This window comes from Ursus maritimus, unplaced genomic scaffold (assembly GCF_017311325.1).
Source record: "Ursus maritimus isolate PB19 unplaced genomic scaffold, ASM1731132v1 scaffold_33, whole genome shotgun sequence".
In the NCBI taxonomy this organism is placed as follows: domain Eukaryota; kingdom Metazoa; phylum Chordata; class Mammalia; order Carnivora; family Ursidae; genus Ursus; species Ursus maritimus.
Window position 1 is genome coordinate 3,315,397 of NW_024425897.1, and position 16,394 is coordinate 3,331,790.

A 16,394-nucleotide genomic window follows, 5' to 3' on the forward strand; every position below is an offset into this window, starting at 1 on the left:
CACACACAGAGGTGTGCATGCACACCGCCATGCCCTCGCAGGAGCTTAGCTGCCTCCAGGCTGGACTCAGCGTGCAGAAGGGCAGAGGGTACTCACGTTGTCGTAATCCATCACGTCTGACGACCGACCGCACAGCCGCTGCGCCAGGAGCTTTCCTGCCATTATAGCCGTGGGCGTCAGCTCGGGCCGCCCCTGAGGCACGGAAGGAGCCCGGGGTTACTTCAAAACATCTGGGGGAGGCTGTGCAGGACCCCTGCCACCGCCCATGCCTCCCTAGTGAGGCTTCTCCCTGTCCGAACCCTCCAAAGGCTGTTTGTCTCCGGGCGCCAGGGCCCTGGGCAGATGTCCCGGTTCTTGCCTCCCCCTGTCCTGCTCCGGGGAGATACCTGTGGTTACGGCCCCCTTCCCTGGAAGAAGAGCTGAGCTGCCAGGGAGCCCAGCCACGCCACCCACACTCGCTTGTGGCTTCCCTCCGAACCCCTTCTTCAGGTTGGTGACCTTGGAGAGCTGCCCTCATGACAGCTCGAAGGAGATCCTGCTCCTATTCAATCGGCCGCATTAGCCAGGATTCGGACTAAAACGGGCCCTGGAAGCATTTCATGTGCTCCTGACATGCAGCTTGGCTCGCACGTCACAGTCCATTACAAATCCCAAATCCAATGCCGTGCTGCCGGAGGCCCCTCCGTCCCAGGGTGTGTCCCGCTCCGGGAGCCGGGGGTGCCACAGCCCCCAGTGTTCCTGCACGCGTCGGCCTGGGACCGGCTGCCAATCACCTCAGCGGCAGCAGGAAATGCAGATGTTGTTTGACATTCCAGAAATGAATAGAGATCCGCAGAGATAAACTCGTGAGAGCAGCCCGTGCATTCCACCGGACCTGACTAACTGCGGAAACGTCCGTGCGGACCGCACACAATACGTCACCAGACAATGGCCGGCCCGCCCGCCCGCCGGACTCTTCCCCACCTCACGCCGGACCACTGGGGTGTTAACTCTTTGGATCGCCCAGAATTCCCTTTTCAACTGAGTGGATTTAATACTTCAATACATATTGCCTTTGTGTGTACTATTTCTGGCAACACAGTCTGAAATACCACGGGGTCCACCACGTTGGCATGAGCCCTGCTGAGATGGCTCTCCACCTCGCTCAGCCCCTGGGGCGCGCAGAAAGCCTGGTGTGATATGTGCGGCACCGTCTCCCAGCACTGCGAGTGTTATCTTGGGGCACAGCGCAGAGGATGAACACAGAAGGGGCCACCAGAGAGTGCCACATCCCCACCGCCAGAGATCACAGGAGCAACAGCACTGCCCGGTCTAGCGGGCATGTGAAGTCACTCACTTCCGTCCACACCAGCAGGTCAACTAGATGATCAGAGCGGACTTGGTGGGAGAAGGGGCCAGAGCTTTGACCACACGCTCCAGCAGCTGTGCCCGTGGTCCTGCCTCCATTTGCTGGTCTGCTCCCCATGCACCATTTCATGAGCCTGGGTTCATGGGCAGCCTGAGGGACTCAAGTGGCAGCCCCTTGGCTCACATGTCAGCACTGACCACAGCTAGTGGGTGACCCCTCTGCTACACGGGCACAGCAGGAGCCATGTTGTCCTAGCAGGAGAGGTCTGTATGGAGTCAAGTGTCTGCAGGACAGACCTGTGCCAGATGGGTAGGCTGGCTCCTCAGGAACAAAGGAAAGGCCCAGCCTTGCACGGCCTCCTGCCCTGGTCCATCTCTATGAGTATGCCAAGCTCTCCGGAAGACCCACCCATCATGAGCTATAGCAGAGGCTGAGGGAGGGATGGTCCTGTAGCATTGGGGACAATTGCCACCTGTACCCCCTCAGCTATGGGATGCCCCACCCAGGGACCCACTTGCCATAGATACTGGTTCTCCCTCCCCGCAGGCATTTCCCAAAGTGGGTTCTGGGGTGTGCATGGGCAGGGCAGTGCTTGCACCCTTGGGTAGGCATGAGCCCCCTCGCTGAGCTCGCCTGGGCCCCAAGCTCTCTCTGCTCCTCCCTCAGGTCCCCCTGACCACCGCACTAAGCATCTTCTGACATCGACCTCAAACAGTTCACTCATTCTCTTGTCATCTGTGACCCCGACCAGAATGTCACCACGAGGGCTAAGACTTTTGTCTGTTCCTGGAGTGGCCACAGCACCCAGGAAAGTGGCTGGTGCCAGAACACGTCATGGCGGGTTTAACAGCATCCCCCAAATTCATGTCTGCCTGGAACCTCAGAATGGGACCTTGTTTGGAAATGAGGCTCTTTGCAGATATAATTAAGGAAAAAATTGAGATCATTTAGGGTTGGTCACTTAGGGAGGGCCCTAAATCCAGTGAGGGTGCTGAGAAGAGAGAAACAAGGAGACACACACACACATGCGTGCACGCGAAGACGGGCAAAGTGCTGCAGTTCTAAGTCTGGACTGCCTGACGGATGAGGACGTGTCCTCCCCTAGAGGCTTTGGAGGGAGCACAGCCCTGCCCACACAGACTTCTGGCCTCCAGAACGTGAGAGAATACATTTCTGCCGATCTAAGCCACCCAGCTTCTGGTGATTTGTAATGGCAGCCCCAGGAAACTAATGTGTCGATGACGCTGGCAGGACTGGCCACCAAGAGGCCTGCTGGGGCCTAAGGGGCCTGCTGCATCTCTCAGCCTCCTCTGGCCATGGCCCCTCCTGAGCCACCTTCCTTGGGCCAGGCTGCACATGCACAGGACCGGCCAACTGCTCCTGAGGCTTTGGAAATGTGGGGGTCCCACGACTGACCAGCCATGAAGGGGCCATGAAGAGGGGAGGGGCGCTGACCAGATGCTTCCCAGGCCGGGGCAAGGCTTCCGCCAGGGACTCGCAAGGGCAGGCCTGGTGAGTGGGGCTCTGTCCCCGTCTGACAGCCCAGTCAGGGAGAGTACTGACCCGTCCACAGATCAGAGGGTAAACTGAGGCGAGGAGGTCAGGCCCAGTGCTGCAGGGCCAGGATAGCTCCAAGGCTCTGCCCAGCAGCAACATTTCTAGGGCTCTGTACTTCCAGCCCACCTTGGGGAAGTCAAGGCTCATGTGTGCAAGCAGATGTCTCTTCCTCAGAGCTGACACATGGGGAGGTTCACAAGAGGAATTTGCTGATGGTGCTTTTAGTTTTTAAGCCTTCCCGGCCCCCCCACCCCCCATACAAAGGAGGAACATTCGAGCAAGCAGAGGCTGGTGCCCAATCCTTCCCAGAACTTGAGTCTAACAGTACTTGGGGTTTGGCCCAGAGCCTCTGTGAGCCTCGTTAGGTCCCCGAGGCCCCAGCCGGGGTGGGGGGAAGGGTTGGTGAGGCCAGGTGGCAGGTGCAGGCCGTACCTCTGCTACGTCTCCGATGGCATAAATGTGGGGGACGGAGGTGGTTTCCTGAGCATCGACCAGGATCTTCTGACTGTTGGGGTTGGTGTTTACTCCAGCCTTCTCCAAATTCAGACTTCGGGTTTCTGGAATTCGACCTGAAGGAAATAAAGAGCAAGGCTGAAAGACCTTCAGCAGTTCCGACTGAGATTCCTTGGTTTATTCAGAACACCTCTCAGCATGCCCACTTGGAATTGGTAAGACATGAAGCACAACAGCGTTGAGGGGCTCCCGGCCTTCTGTGGCCTCATACACCCACACCCACATCTATGCACAACGCACGCACGCTACACCCCCACACCTTCATTTGCACAAAGAATCAACAAGAAGATGAAGCAGAATGAAGAGGAACAGAGAGGAAGAGAAGGGGTGGAGGAAGCAGAGATGGGGACAAGACTTCTCTAAATACATCCTGTGATACAACTTTGGTTTTTTAATCATATACATAGTTTATATATTCAAACAACAAAAAATAAAAATGGAAAAAAAAAAGTCCCCGTAATTTGTAAATAACCTGACACAAGTGGGCCTAATTGGATATGCAGTTGATAACCCAGCACATACAAAGATAATTCGCTGGGGAGACTACAGCAACCCATATTTCCACTGTAAAATCCTAAAACGATTATATCCTAACAATAAAGATCTCAAGTGCCATTCAAAGAAGACAGTTAAAACCCCGTAAAGTCACATTTGAACTGGAAATTCATTCTTTTTTTTTCAATACAAAGTTCCTATGGCTCTGACCACAGAAAAAGTCTAGAAGCAGCGACAACCCAAGAGTATGTGCACCCATCCCTGGACAGTGATCTCAACCCTTCCCTGCGGCAGGGGCCAGGCTCTGGGGCGCCAGCCCACTCAGCGCATGACCAAAGGTCACCGCAGCCACAGCTGCAGACACAACACGACAGGGCCTTGCAGCCTCCTAAGGCATCAGGCCCTGAGGGGAAGGTGTGGAGTATACACACCCTGGGCCATGGCTCCTGTTGTGCCAAGCATTTTCCCCTGGGGCCAGGGTGCACGTGTGTCCCAGTGTCTGTGGAGCACGCCTCTGGGCCCCAAGTGAGCGGACAGCCTCCTGAGTCCCCACTTGGCCCTTCCTGGGGTAGGGTACCCTCCCTCCCACTCTCTGCATGACCCCGCCAACCCCCACCCTACAGGGTGCTCTTCCTGCCCGCTTACACTCAGGATGGCGCTTCGCGGTGGAGTTACGCACCTATCCTGCCACCAGATTGGGTCCGTGTGAATAGGCTGTGGCCTCGCGTCCCCAGAATTGGGCAGCAGGACATCCTCCAGAGCAGGGAGCAAGAACGCACGGACTTACGCCCTGCGCAGGGTCTCAGGGCAGGCCCCACGAACCCTCTCTGGCAGCCAGCCAGCACAAGTGCTGAGCAAGTGGGCACCTTGGGCACTCCACAAGCCAAACCCTTAGCTCCTCTCTCGTGTGCCTGTGGCAGGCACCTGGCCAGCATACATCCCCAACTTTGAGACCCCTAGAGCCGAGAATTGAGATGGACAGAAAGGCAGAGCCCAAACCACACACCATACCCATCCTTGGGTGCAGTCATTTTGGCTAATCCCGACGAGCAACTCTTGGGTGCCAAGGCCGGCAGGGGCAGGGGATGGCGGCAGCAGCCTCCCTGCCAGGCTTCACATGCCTACAGCCCTGGGCCTTGTCACAGCTGAGCTGCCAGCAGAGGTCCCTTTCTCCCCTAACTCAATGTGGCCTCACTAACCCAGGGGTGGCGAAGGCAGCTCTTCCTGCTGGGCCCTGGGAGGGCAGTGGCAGCCCCTCGGGGCTCCCGGTATGCCCTGAAGGCAAAGATGAACAGTTTCAAAGGCACAGTTCCCACAGCTCGGGGTGACTCAGATACACAAGAGGTCGGGTGGTGGGTGGTGCCAGGCTGAACATCTGGAAGACCAAGTCCTGTGAAAGGGAAACCTTAAGTCTCCAGCTGCTCTCCCAGAGTGGGAAGTCAAAACACAGAGACTCAACTAAGCCGTGCTTCTCAAGTTCATGGGGAGCCGGCTCCGGCCTCTTCACTCTGCTTGGCCGCAGGAATCAGGTGCTGGGCGGGCTGACACCCGTCACCCAGCATACCAGACACCAGTGATGCGACGTGAGGCTCTGGAGGTCCCTGCCTTCTGACGGCACCAACACCAGCTCTGGTAACGTGAATGGAGATGTATGAGCTTGCAGAGCGCAACACGTGACGCTGGCCAGTGTCCTGCCTGGACGAGGCAGCGTGGCGGCCCGGGCCTGATTCCCAAGTAGGGGATCCAGCTGACTCCTGGGAGCTCTTGTGCACCTAGGAAGGGACTGGAACGTGCTGTGCCTCGGCAAGGATGGAGCTGGGCCCAGGAGGCAGGCCTGGTGGGGGTCTGCTGGGGGAGCTGAGGATCCCTGCAGGCGGGGGACTCATAGCTGAGTCCTCAGGCTCCTTCCCAGACTCCCGGTTCTGGGGAGCAGGGCACACAGCAGCTTGCCAGGCCCACGACCTCCTGGCGATCGCTCCAGGCTGAGGCCGGAGCGTCCAAGGACAAAGCTGGCTGCCCACAGACCACTCTGCTCTGACGCTGGCCACACTGCACTCCTGCCCGGCTGGTCCTGGGAGGCCAGGAGTGTTTCCTTGTGCCTCATGGTAACCACGGTAACCACACTCCTCTTAGATGTCAGTCTAACCACATCCAAGGTCTCAAAGAATATAAAGATAAATTTAAAAGGAGTAACAGCAGTGGGGGTAGACAGAAAGAATATGCCCCACTTGTGGAAGGCACTCCGTCGAAGCTTTTGGAATGAATAGTGAAGGGAGAGGCTGCACCAGTCAGAGACAGCCCTAAAAGGGCAGCCATGGGAGCATCGGGTTTTGGAAGCTGTGCTGACAGGGCCTGTGTGGGGGAGGCCTGAGGTTGGGGGGCCCAGCTCCACCCAGGCACCCCATTCTGTGGAGCCATGCCCCAGGGCTATGGTAAGGTGCCGCCAGCTCCATGGGGCCACAGCCAGGATGCAGGCCTCACTGAGCAGACGACCTGGAGGAGGGAGACACATACCCCATGACCTTCCAACTTCTGTTCCCTTGGGCTCAGAGCAGAGTCATGTCTCCCCATAGGTGCTGGGGGCCCAGTCGGAGGGTGTGGGGCCCCCACTCAGCTCAGGCCTGGAGCCCCCGAGGAAGGCAGAGCGTGGGTGCTCGGGTGGGGACCCCGTGGTCAGCCATGCAAGCAGGGCAGCTCTGGCCGCATGGACAATGCCTAGTCCAGGTCAGACTTACATGGCCAGAAGCAAGACTCAGGCAACATGCAAAGTCTTCTCCCTCACCATTTTCCTCTTATGCAAAAACAAAGGTAGGACTCATCAGGCGATTCGGGGGAAGACGGGCACCTCCATGGCAGCCCCCCCCCCCATGTGTATCACCCTGTATGTCGCACACGGTGCTTTCCCACACCCCCAGCAGGCCATTCGCTCCATGCCCTGCAGGACCTCTTGCTCCCTGGGGCCTCGGGTCCTTGGCACCCAGCTCAAATTTGCCAAGTGCTGCTGAATGGTTCTCTGGATTGGCTCCCACATCTCTGCTCCCTGGACATCGCTGGGCTGGGGATGGCAGTCTGTCCATGTGTCGGTTTAGTTCCTTGGGACGGTCCTCAGAGGAAGGCCGGCTGCCTGGACGGACAGCTCCTTCTTGGGCTTGCTCCTTCCCTCCGGCCGATGTTTTAATTTCTGCTTCTTTGACTGCCAATACATTCACCAGTAAAACTAAGGACTTCGGGCCATGTATTTAGTAGCTGTATCTCCTGTTGTGAACTGCGCATTCCTTGCCTTTTTTCACTCATTTATACATATCTCCATGACTCAATTGCCTTCTAAGAGCTTCTCACATGATACGCGAATGACACTCCATCATATTTACTGCAAACAACAAGGGCGTTAAGATTCTAGATGCAAACATGTTCTCACTTCCTCCCCAGAGGCAGCGTCCAAATAAATGTGTGGATGGGCCTTTGGAGCTGCCTGCCTCACCAGGCTCAGCCTCGTCCGCTGGCCTGAGTCCCTCTAAGGGATCATGTGACCCCTGGTGCACCGAGGTAAGACAGTTCCCCCCTCCCCGTGCCGAGCATCCAGGACACCCCGGGGCCCTGACGTGGTGCAAGAAGCTGCCTTCAGCCTGAGAGCTCCCGGTGCAGCTGGACCAGGCCAGCCCTCCCCTTGCGGCACTGGAGTCCCACCAGCTGGTGCTACTGGCCGGGGGAGGCGGCCCGGCCACCATGCTCACCCAGCCAGCTGGAGAAGGCTGGAGAAGGCTGCAGGTCAAAAACTCCCCAGAGGGTGGCTTTGGTCATTCCTACCTGCTCAGCTGGGCCCAGGGCCACAGACAAGTGGACACATGCAGTTTCCCGGGCCTCTTTCTCGCCGTTACAGGAAAACGGGCATTCCCTCCAATTTCACGCCTGCCTGGAGCACACGTTCTGATGAGTGAAGGGCAATCCGTGTAATGAGGTAAGATTTAAGTGGCAGCAGGAGTATGACAGGGTGAATGAGGGGCTCTGATCAGACGGACGCAGAGAGAGTGTAAAGGAAGCAGCCTAAAGCTCAGCGCCAGGATGGGGGTCCGGGAGGCAGGACCAGCAGCTTCGCACAGGTTCACGGAGGGCCTGCCCTGGGCACCCCTCCTGGGGGGCACATGCATGGCCCCCCAGAGCCAGCCACACCCCCTAGGCTGGCTGCGGGACACCCTGGACCAGACACAGAAGGCAGAACTCATGCCTTTGGCACCTCTAGTCAGATCCCTTTGAGGCCTACCTTTTAAAAAATTTATTATGTGTCTCTTGTCACCTTTGAGACTTTAGGGAAAAGGATAACAACAGCAAAGGGGTCCTTTTATTTTCTCGGACGGCCCCATCTACAAGAGCCCCAGAACCCCAGCCACAACCTTAAGCCCCCCAAGAGCAGGGCTGGGGACCCGTCCTCCTGCCCTGGAGCCCAGGCAGGGCTTAATACTTGCTGAATGAATAAGTGAGCCTTAGCATGACCTGAGAACCTTAGCATGACCTGAGGCTGGCGCCTTACTGTGACCACCAGCACCTGCCACGGCCCCCCAGGTCAACCCAATGACACCTCTCACCGCTGTCCCCTCCTGCCCTGCCCCGGAAACACATGGGCCTTTCCTATTCAAGCCTGTGAGCAGCACTGACAACACATAAAATAAGCTCACATGGGCTCCTAAACCCCCACAGCCAGCCCTGGAACTGGGTGGAGCCTCCAGCTCAAGCCCAGCTGCAGCCTGGTCCACGGGAACCCCCAGGAAGGAACATGTTCCCTGGCAGGTGGTAATTATTGCTATAACAATTACAAATGTCAATATAACCTTCCTGCTGCTTGACTGCTCCCAGTAGCACTTGTAAAATTTAGATAGTGTAAATTAATGCATAAAACGACACCCATTTATCTTTAAAAGCAATTTCACCAAGTCCTTCTTTTTCTTCTTCTTCTTTTTTTTTTTTTTTAAAGCAACTGGTTTCTACCATGTTCTAACCATAAATATTGAATTTGACTTGGTAACAAGATTGGGAGTGTGAAGGTAGGCTGGCCTGGGTCTGACGGCTGTGGGTCAAGGTGACCCTGGCCACCGACAGGAGCCAGCTCGCAGGCCTGGTACCGCTCTTGGCCCGTGGCGGTGCAGGGCATCCCAAGCAGAGGGCAGAGGACCAGTCAGTGAACACAAGGTGCTGCTTTCCCGCTGCCCTTGCCCGGCCTCTGCAATGAGCTGGCGCCACGGTGAGCCAGAGAGGAGCTAATGAGAGCCACTGAGTGGACGGTGCTGGTTCATGAGCCATGGTGCACCATCTGGGGCCACACAGTGTGGTGGGGAAGGCCGTGGTCTCAGGCCCAGCCACTTCCCTCGGCCTGTGGGAGGTGCCTACAGGAAGAGCTCCATGAACGTCTTCTTTCCCTCCAAGAAAACACACTGCATACACAGATTTGAGTCTCTCTTCACATTGCTAGTTACAAACTTGATGTTTATACTGAAATAAGCAGGTGTTAGAATAGGAGAGGCTCACGAACAGAGCAGTGCTTCCCTTCAGGCCTGGAGAGCAGAGAAAGGTGGGCCTTAGTGAGCCGGGGAGTCTGCATGTGGGACCCGTCACAGGTAGTTAGGTCACTACGAAGTCCCCCCTGGGGAGAATACGGCCACACTCAGTTTCCTACAGCCACAGCAAGACACAGGCCCAAAGAACAGGCCCGGTGGCCTTGGACTGGGCTTCTCTCAACAAGGTCGCACCCACGCTCCGCCTGCCAGCCCCTCTCCAGCAGCCCAGCGCCAGCCATGGAGAGCCTGGGCTCCTCTCACAGCTGTCGGGAGGCACTGGGGCCTGGCCTGCTCCATCCTTCTTGCTGGACTCAGAGACCCCCACCCATGAATTCCCAGCCTCAGGGGCTCACTTCTGTTTTGCCTCCAGCTCCCAGTGCTGCTGCCCGGCACTTGGCGGGGGCAGGGGGGGGTGGATAATCCACAAGCACTTGAAGGGGGGTGTCTATGGCACGGAGAAGCCATCAGCTGAATGTAGCTGAGCAAGGCGGCCTCCTGTAAACCGGAGCCAGCAGTCCCTGCAGTAGAGGGGGAGCCCCAGGCTGCAGCCCACCCAGGGCAGACGCACTGCACTCCCTGGGCACTGTGGGCCCCATCTCTCTCCATGGGTGCCACCTCCTCCCTGTCTGTGGTCCATGGGCACGCTCTGTGTAGGTGGGCTGTGCCTGGAGTGGGGTCCTCAATATGGTGGTCGGATTAGATGCCAGAAAGCCGGGGGGGGGGCACCTGGGTGGCTCAGTCGCTTGAGCATCCGACTCCTGATTTCAGCTCGGGTTGTGATCTCAGGGTCGTGGGACCAAGCCCCGCGTCGGGTTCTGTGCTCAGCGTGGAGTTGGCTTGTCCCTCTCCCTCTGCTCTTCCCACCACCACCACCACCCCCGTGCTCTCTCTCACAAATATATACATAAAAATTTTTTTTAAAAAAGAGGAAGTTGGAAAGCTGGGCCCGCAGTGCCTACTGGCTCTCTTTATATCATTTTAGAGGCTCAGAAGTTATCTGGGGGTTTTACACACAGGTGGGCGAGACCAAGTTCCCTGCTAAGACAAAGTCTGAGGGAGAGAAAATGGCTGATTCCTAACAGACCAAGGGGGCTGCTGAGGCAGGGCCAGGACAGCCCTTCCTGGCACTCTGGATGGTGGGAACACCAGCCGTCTGGGCCTTCTGACCATGGGCAGGACTCCTGTGGCCCAGGGAGGGATGCACCAGAGCCGCCACCCTCGCCTCGAAGAAGGCTAGAGACGCTGAGGGGCACGGGACAGTTCTAGCAGCCGGCTTTCCCAGGGCTTCGCTCAGAGGCCCCTGGCCAGCCTCTGAAACAAAGTCGAAGCTAAACCTCAGCTGAGCTCCAGCTCAGAAGCGTTTCCACGCACAAGCGTCCACCCGGCTGCCCCGTCCTGCCCCTGCTCCCCCTGCCCCGACGGCTGAGGATTCAGGCCACAACTGGTTAACTGCACAGGGTGAATTCGAGCCCGCGGCACGGCGCAGGCTGACTGTCTTCACTCAGCACTGTAATCGGCACATCTGCAGACAGGAAATCCTCCTCGCTGCGAGTTCCCAGTCTATTATCTGAGACACCTGGTGTGGGTGGGTGATTCAGAGACAAACAATGAGCCGGCCCCCTGCACAGCAATTAACTGCTTTAACTGCTAATGTGTTTAATCCACCACGTGGAGATCAAGGCTGGGCCGAGGAAGAGACTCGGAGTCCTCCCGGGCTTGCAGACTGCAGGGCCCACCTCGCCATCCCTGCGCATACCGTCCTCACCAGCTGTGACCAGGGCACCAGGCACAAGCTCAGCCCCGTGGAAGCTCCTTGCAGCCCTTAATGTGTGCCCTTCGGACGTGAGGGGCATCCTTCCCTCCTGTTTTTAACACACGTCAAAGCCCAGCTTGTGTGCACAGAGTGCTGGTTACTGGGGCAGGACGTATGGTCCGGGAGCTGTTTGCAGTGCCAGCCCTTCAGCCGCTGGGGGTGTTTTATTTTAACCTCCTGGATCAGATCATCCTTTATTGCAGGCAGAAATAATGCTTGGTTAAAGGCTTATCGAGGTAAACCAGCAGACAACATTCCCAGTTGTTAAACTGGGAAGTGGCTCCTGATTGTTTACAAAACCTGGCCCAGGAGCGAGCAGCGAAGTCAGCACATGCCCGTACAGCCCCAGAAGGCGTGCCAGAAACCACCGCCACCGCAGCGCCGCCTCGGGAAGCAAGGTCAAAGGCCAAGGACTGTGAAAAGCTTCCACCCCCAGCATCAATCACGTCGGGCAGACTGTCTGGGGGATGCTCTTTTTGAAAATACAGAAAATAAACGGACTCCTGCAGAGGGGAGGGCAGGCCTGTGCGCCAGAGGCCCTGCATGTCGCCCACCAGGGACCTGTCTGGAAGCTGGGAGGACCTTGAGGCTTTCTGAGGGCACAGCCGCTGCCGTCAGAGTAGGCTTAGCGGATGGCATATGGGCAGAGGACTTTGTCTCTGTCCAACGGCGGGAGAAGGGATGTGGGTGTTTGGGGTCCCCGAAGTGGTATCAGGGGACAAAGGAAGAGGCTGGGGGTGCAGATGGGAGGGGAGAAACTTGCTACCACACCTTTTAAAATGAGTTTAAGATAAATGTCAATGTACGCTTCCGAATCTGAATAGTTACATCATCTTTCAAGTGTTGAACAAAATAAACCTACTTCAGTTTACTTTCATGATCTGAACAAGAATATCTCCTGTGGTCGCTGACTAAATTTAGGGCAAGAGGCACTAAACTAACTGCAAGGCATTTTCCTTGCTCCTTAAATCTGCTCTTGTTGACTGCACACAAGTGAAGAGCTCCGACTCCCCCAGAGTTTATCTCACGGTCTGATTGCCAAGCGTTCTGAGAACTCAGGGAAACCAGCGAGGCTTCTCAGAAGTCACTGCTCTGTGATGCAGCCCTGTTCCTCCTGGGAGCCTCACTGCAGGGGATGCTGGGACCAGGCCAACCAGGTCCCGGCAAACGCTGACGTGACAGCCTCTCTGAGCACTCAGTAAACGTTCGATTAACTGACGTGGAGACGGATGATGATTCTGACAGCTACACAGATTCTGAGCCCAGGTTCACAGAAGAGGGACAACTGATCAGGCTCGGCGCAGAGACCCCAGTGAACTGGAAACGTCGAGAGAAAGGAAGATCTGCATTGCTCCTATTTTTAACATGCAAGTGGGCAGGGGGCTTAGGAAAATGAAATTCCAACCCTAGAGGACGCAGCTGTCAAGGTGAGCACGATGTCCGAGCAGGTGTGCTGCAGCCGGCCCCACATGCCCTCACTAACGAGAACGCGTCAGCCCTCTGCGGCCGGACCCCACTCACAGCAACGCCGAGCCCCACCCACCAGCAGGCTCATGATGGACACAGTGAGCTCTTCGCTCTTCCCATCTGGCTCCTGGCCAGGGCGCCTTTCCTCGAAGCCCACGTCCCTTCCCTCAGACCAGCTGAGGCCCAGGCCCTGGGCAGGCGTCTCCCCCACTGCATCCCCACTCTCCATCCTGCCCCTTGGGGTGCAGGGAGGAGCCAGCCTGGGAGGGAGTATGTCCGGCAATGTCAGCAATGGGCTAATTCTGTCCAGCCATGCTCGCTCGGCTTTCGCCCCCACAAAAAGCTGGACCCACACATCTCAGGGAAGAGGAGGATGAGAAGACAATCACTTGCGGGCGAGCTGGCAGCCAACCCACGTGCAGCTGAGGAAGGCCCAAGGCCTCTGCCCCATCACTGATGCCATCTCTGGACGTCTGCAAAGTGTGACTTCCACAAAGGCCAGGAAGGCATCTACTGCAGAGCTCAAACCAACCCACCAGAGGTGATGGAAACAAGCCCACAAGCTGGTACGATGGCCAGAGAGGTGTGCTGTGACAGCTGGCCCCCCCGAAAGCCAGCAGAACGAGGGGAGCCCTGGAGATAGCAGCAAGGGGAGGCGATGCTGCTGGCCTCCGTGTGGCTCACGTGTGGCTCGGCGCACCCTTACCTACGGCCCACAGGACGGTGTTGAAGGTGCCCGTGTCCTCTTTGCCAGAGGTGAGGTCCTCCCAGGTAACCTGGAGCTGGCCATCTGGGAGCCTCCGCACTCTTGAGGGGGTGCAGCCTCTCAGGAACCGGGTGCCTCGAGAGGCCATGTATTCCGTGACCAAGGAAGACATTTGCTGCAAAGCACGAGAGAACATGCTGTGAGGCCCAGGTAGCGGTGAGAATGTCCATTCCTGACGACTGTGGGAAGAAAGGACGTGGTCTCCTGCCTGCTTGAAAAAGCCCTAGAGGAGCCCAAGAAAGGTTCATCCAAAGGAGAAGGTCCAAGGCCCCTCCTCTGCTGCTACGTGGCCTCGGTCCACCCCCAATTCTGGGTCCCCTTGTACTCTGTGGAACTGAGGGCTGAGCTGGGACAGCATCTGATGCCAGCTCCAAATCCGAGAACCTGGAGTTAGGATGCACTTGACCTTTGGGCTCTTCTCTACATGCCGATTAACGAAGTCTTCACTAAAAGCAATGACAGAGAAGCACCCCCTTCCCCTGGGGGCTCTGGCCTGGCTGAACGAGATGGCACTTCACTCCAGAGCTGCCACCCCTTCGCCCCTGCTGAATGCTGTCACTTCCTCAGCCACTGGGGAGATGGGACAGTAGGTGAGCCCCTCCGCTCCCCACCAAGACAGACAAGGTAGCGGGCATGGGGGGGGGGCAGGGCATCTGCAGAGAGGGCTCCCTCCTACCAGCCTAGCAGGCTCTGCAGCCCCTGGCCGCAGATGGAGGCCCAGCTGCTGGGGCCGCTGTGGGCGCTTGTGCAGGCCAGAGCCCCAGTCAGACACAGCTTTTTCTTTGAAGAGAAAATACAAGCCATGGTTTAAATCCTCTGGTGCTGGCTCATTTCAAGACACACCCCATGAGGAGACTGCCTGTTCAGGACTATCACACCAGTCACGGGAACGCAGGTGTAGGCTGCCAATCCCTCTGGACGCCTGTAAGCCTGGAGCCTCTATCACAGTCTGTGGGGGAACTCCTGGCCCCACTGAGCCACGTGGCCAGACCACCAGCCCTAGCCCTGCCACCATGGCTGCACATCCTTCTGAGGCAGGGCCTGGGTCACCTGGCCTCACCACCGCGCCCCCACGTCCCAGGGCACCCCAGCTCGTCGGCCTCCAACTTCTGCTGGGCTGGAAGGCCAGTCTTCCGAGTGGTCCTCGTTCCTGCGGCCCCTCTGCTTCACAGGCCTCGTCCTTCTCTGCATCCCGCAGCGCGGCCCCCTGCACTCCTGTCTGCCACCCAGCACACTGCACCCGTACCCCAAGGCACAGAGACCTTTTCCGGATGCTGTGGCCCCGCTGTGGGCGCTTAGTACATGAGCATAGAGTGAAGTGAAAGAGGGGCGCCTGGGTGGCTCAGTCAGCTGGGCATCTGCCTTCAGCTCAGGTCATGATCCCAGGGTGCTGGGATTGAATCCCACGTTGGGCTCCTTGCTCAGTGGGGAGCCTGCTTCTCCCTCTGCCTGCCGCTCCCCCTGCTTGTTTGTTCTTTCTCTCTCTCTCTGATAAATAAATAAAATCTTAAAAAAAAAAAAAAAAGAAAGAAAGAAAGCGTGGCCCCGCACAGGACAGAGGGCCAGGTATCCACGTCCACTGGGTGGGGTGGGGTTGGGGGCTGAACACAGCAGGCCCCCTGCTTCCCTCTGCAAAAGCTCACCAGGCCTGAGAGCACTGATGGGCAGGGGTCTGTCTTCCTTCTCGGGCACATGAGAGGACATTTTGACATCTTGACAGCGATAACCCGAGTTTGGTTTTAGCAGGTGACTCTTCCTTGAAGAGTTTTTAGTTAAAAACAAAACAAAACAGAAAACAGCAAACCACGTGCCCCTGGCATGGACGCCTCTGCCGTCAGCAGGGGTATCTATGGCCCAGACGCGGATCAGGACAACCCCCACTCTTCAGACCCTGCAGGGCGGCCCTCCGAGCTCCTGCCACGCGGCTCTCAGGAGCCACTGACAGGCAGGCTGCGTGAGGTGCTGGCCCCGTACAGTGGACAGGATGTGGAACTGGCGGGGCATCAGAGGCTGTGGGGACACTCTGAGCACTCCGGGTGGACCGCCGGCCAGGAAAGCCATCAAGTGCTTGTCCTGACTCATAAATTACAGCTTTTCAGTCTATGGCGGGGGACTGGGAAGGCAGCCAGGGGCTGCCATCTCCTGCGGTGGTCACCCAGGGCCTGACCAGCCTGCTTCCCGACCTGGAGCTGCCCCTGCGGAGGCGGCCCCCCACTCAGCACCAGGGGAGCTCAGCAAGGGAGACGGGGCAACACGTCAGCCGACACACGCTTTCTGCTTACTGATGGAGTGACTAGAAGGGCTGACCCAACCTCATGGTCCATGAGGCTGGCCTGGCATGCCCACCAACGTCCCTTTGGTCCAGGGGAAGTTTCCACTGTTCCATGTGCCAGCCCACCCTTTCACACTCTGGCAGGTGTTTTCTATTTCAGGAACAGTCTCCTTACTCAAGGGCCAGTTTCTAAAGACTGAGAGCTCACTCCCAGACCACACCTGCACCTGCCTGGGAGAGAGTATAGGGTGGGAGCTGGGGCACACGCAGCCATACCTGGTCAAAGCCCCGCAGGGGGATGCTTCTTATCATGACGGTGGTGTCCAGTCCAAGCCCGGTGAGGAAGCCGGCACACTCCAGGGCCACATCTGCCAGAGGCTAAGGAATGCTAATGGACCGTGACATCAGGAGCCAAGGGGCGAGACCCCCAGTGCCCTGGCCAGCCACCCACTCCCCCACCAACCTCCCACACCCCAACCTCATACACACAAGTCCAAGGTGAGGTGGGAACTCTGGCTGTCACGGCACGTGGGCACTGTCCAGTACCCAGGGCCCATGAGGCTTCTGCCTCCATGGGGCATTTGTCCAGGCTCCCTGCAGTTTAATGTCAGCCT

At 57.6% G+C, this 16,394-nt stretch overlaps 1 protein-coding gene across 3 annotated transcripts in view; it reads right to left on the reverse strand.

The window, feature by feature from the left end:
* Positions 1–16,394, reverse strand: part of TXNRD2 (thioredoxin reductase 2) — a 46,920-nt gene that overhangs the window by 5,714 nt on the left and 24,812 nt on the right. For all 3 annotated transcript variants that reach the window (XM_040619585.1, XM_040619586.1, XM_040619584.1), the window contains 4 exons: positions 16,057–16,148; positions 13,449–13,623; positions 3,338–3,474; positions 97–192 (listed from right to left, as the gene is read on the reverse strand). In XM_040619585.1, the coding sequence (XP_040475519.1) occupies positions 97–192; positions 3,338–3,474; positions 13,449–13,623; positions 16,057–16,148 (500 nt within the window). The remainder of the gene's footprint in view (positions 1–96; positions 193–3,337; positions 3,475–13,448; positions 13,624–16,056; positions 16,149–16,394) is intronic.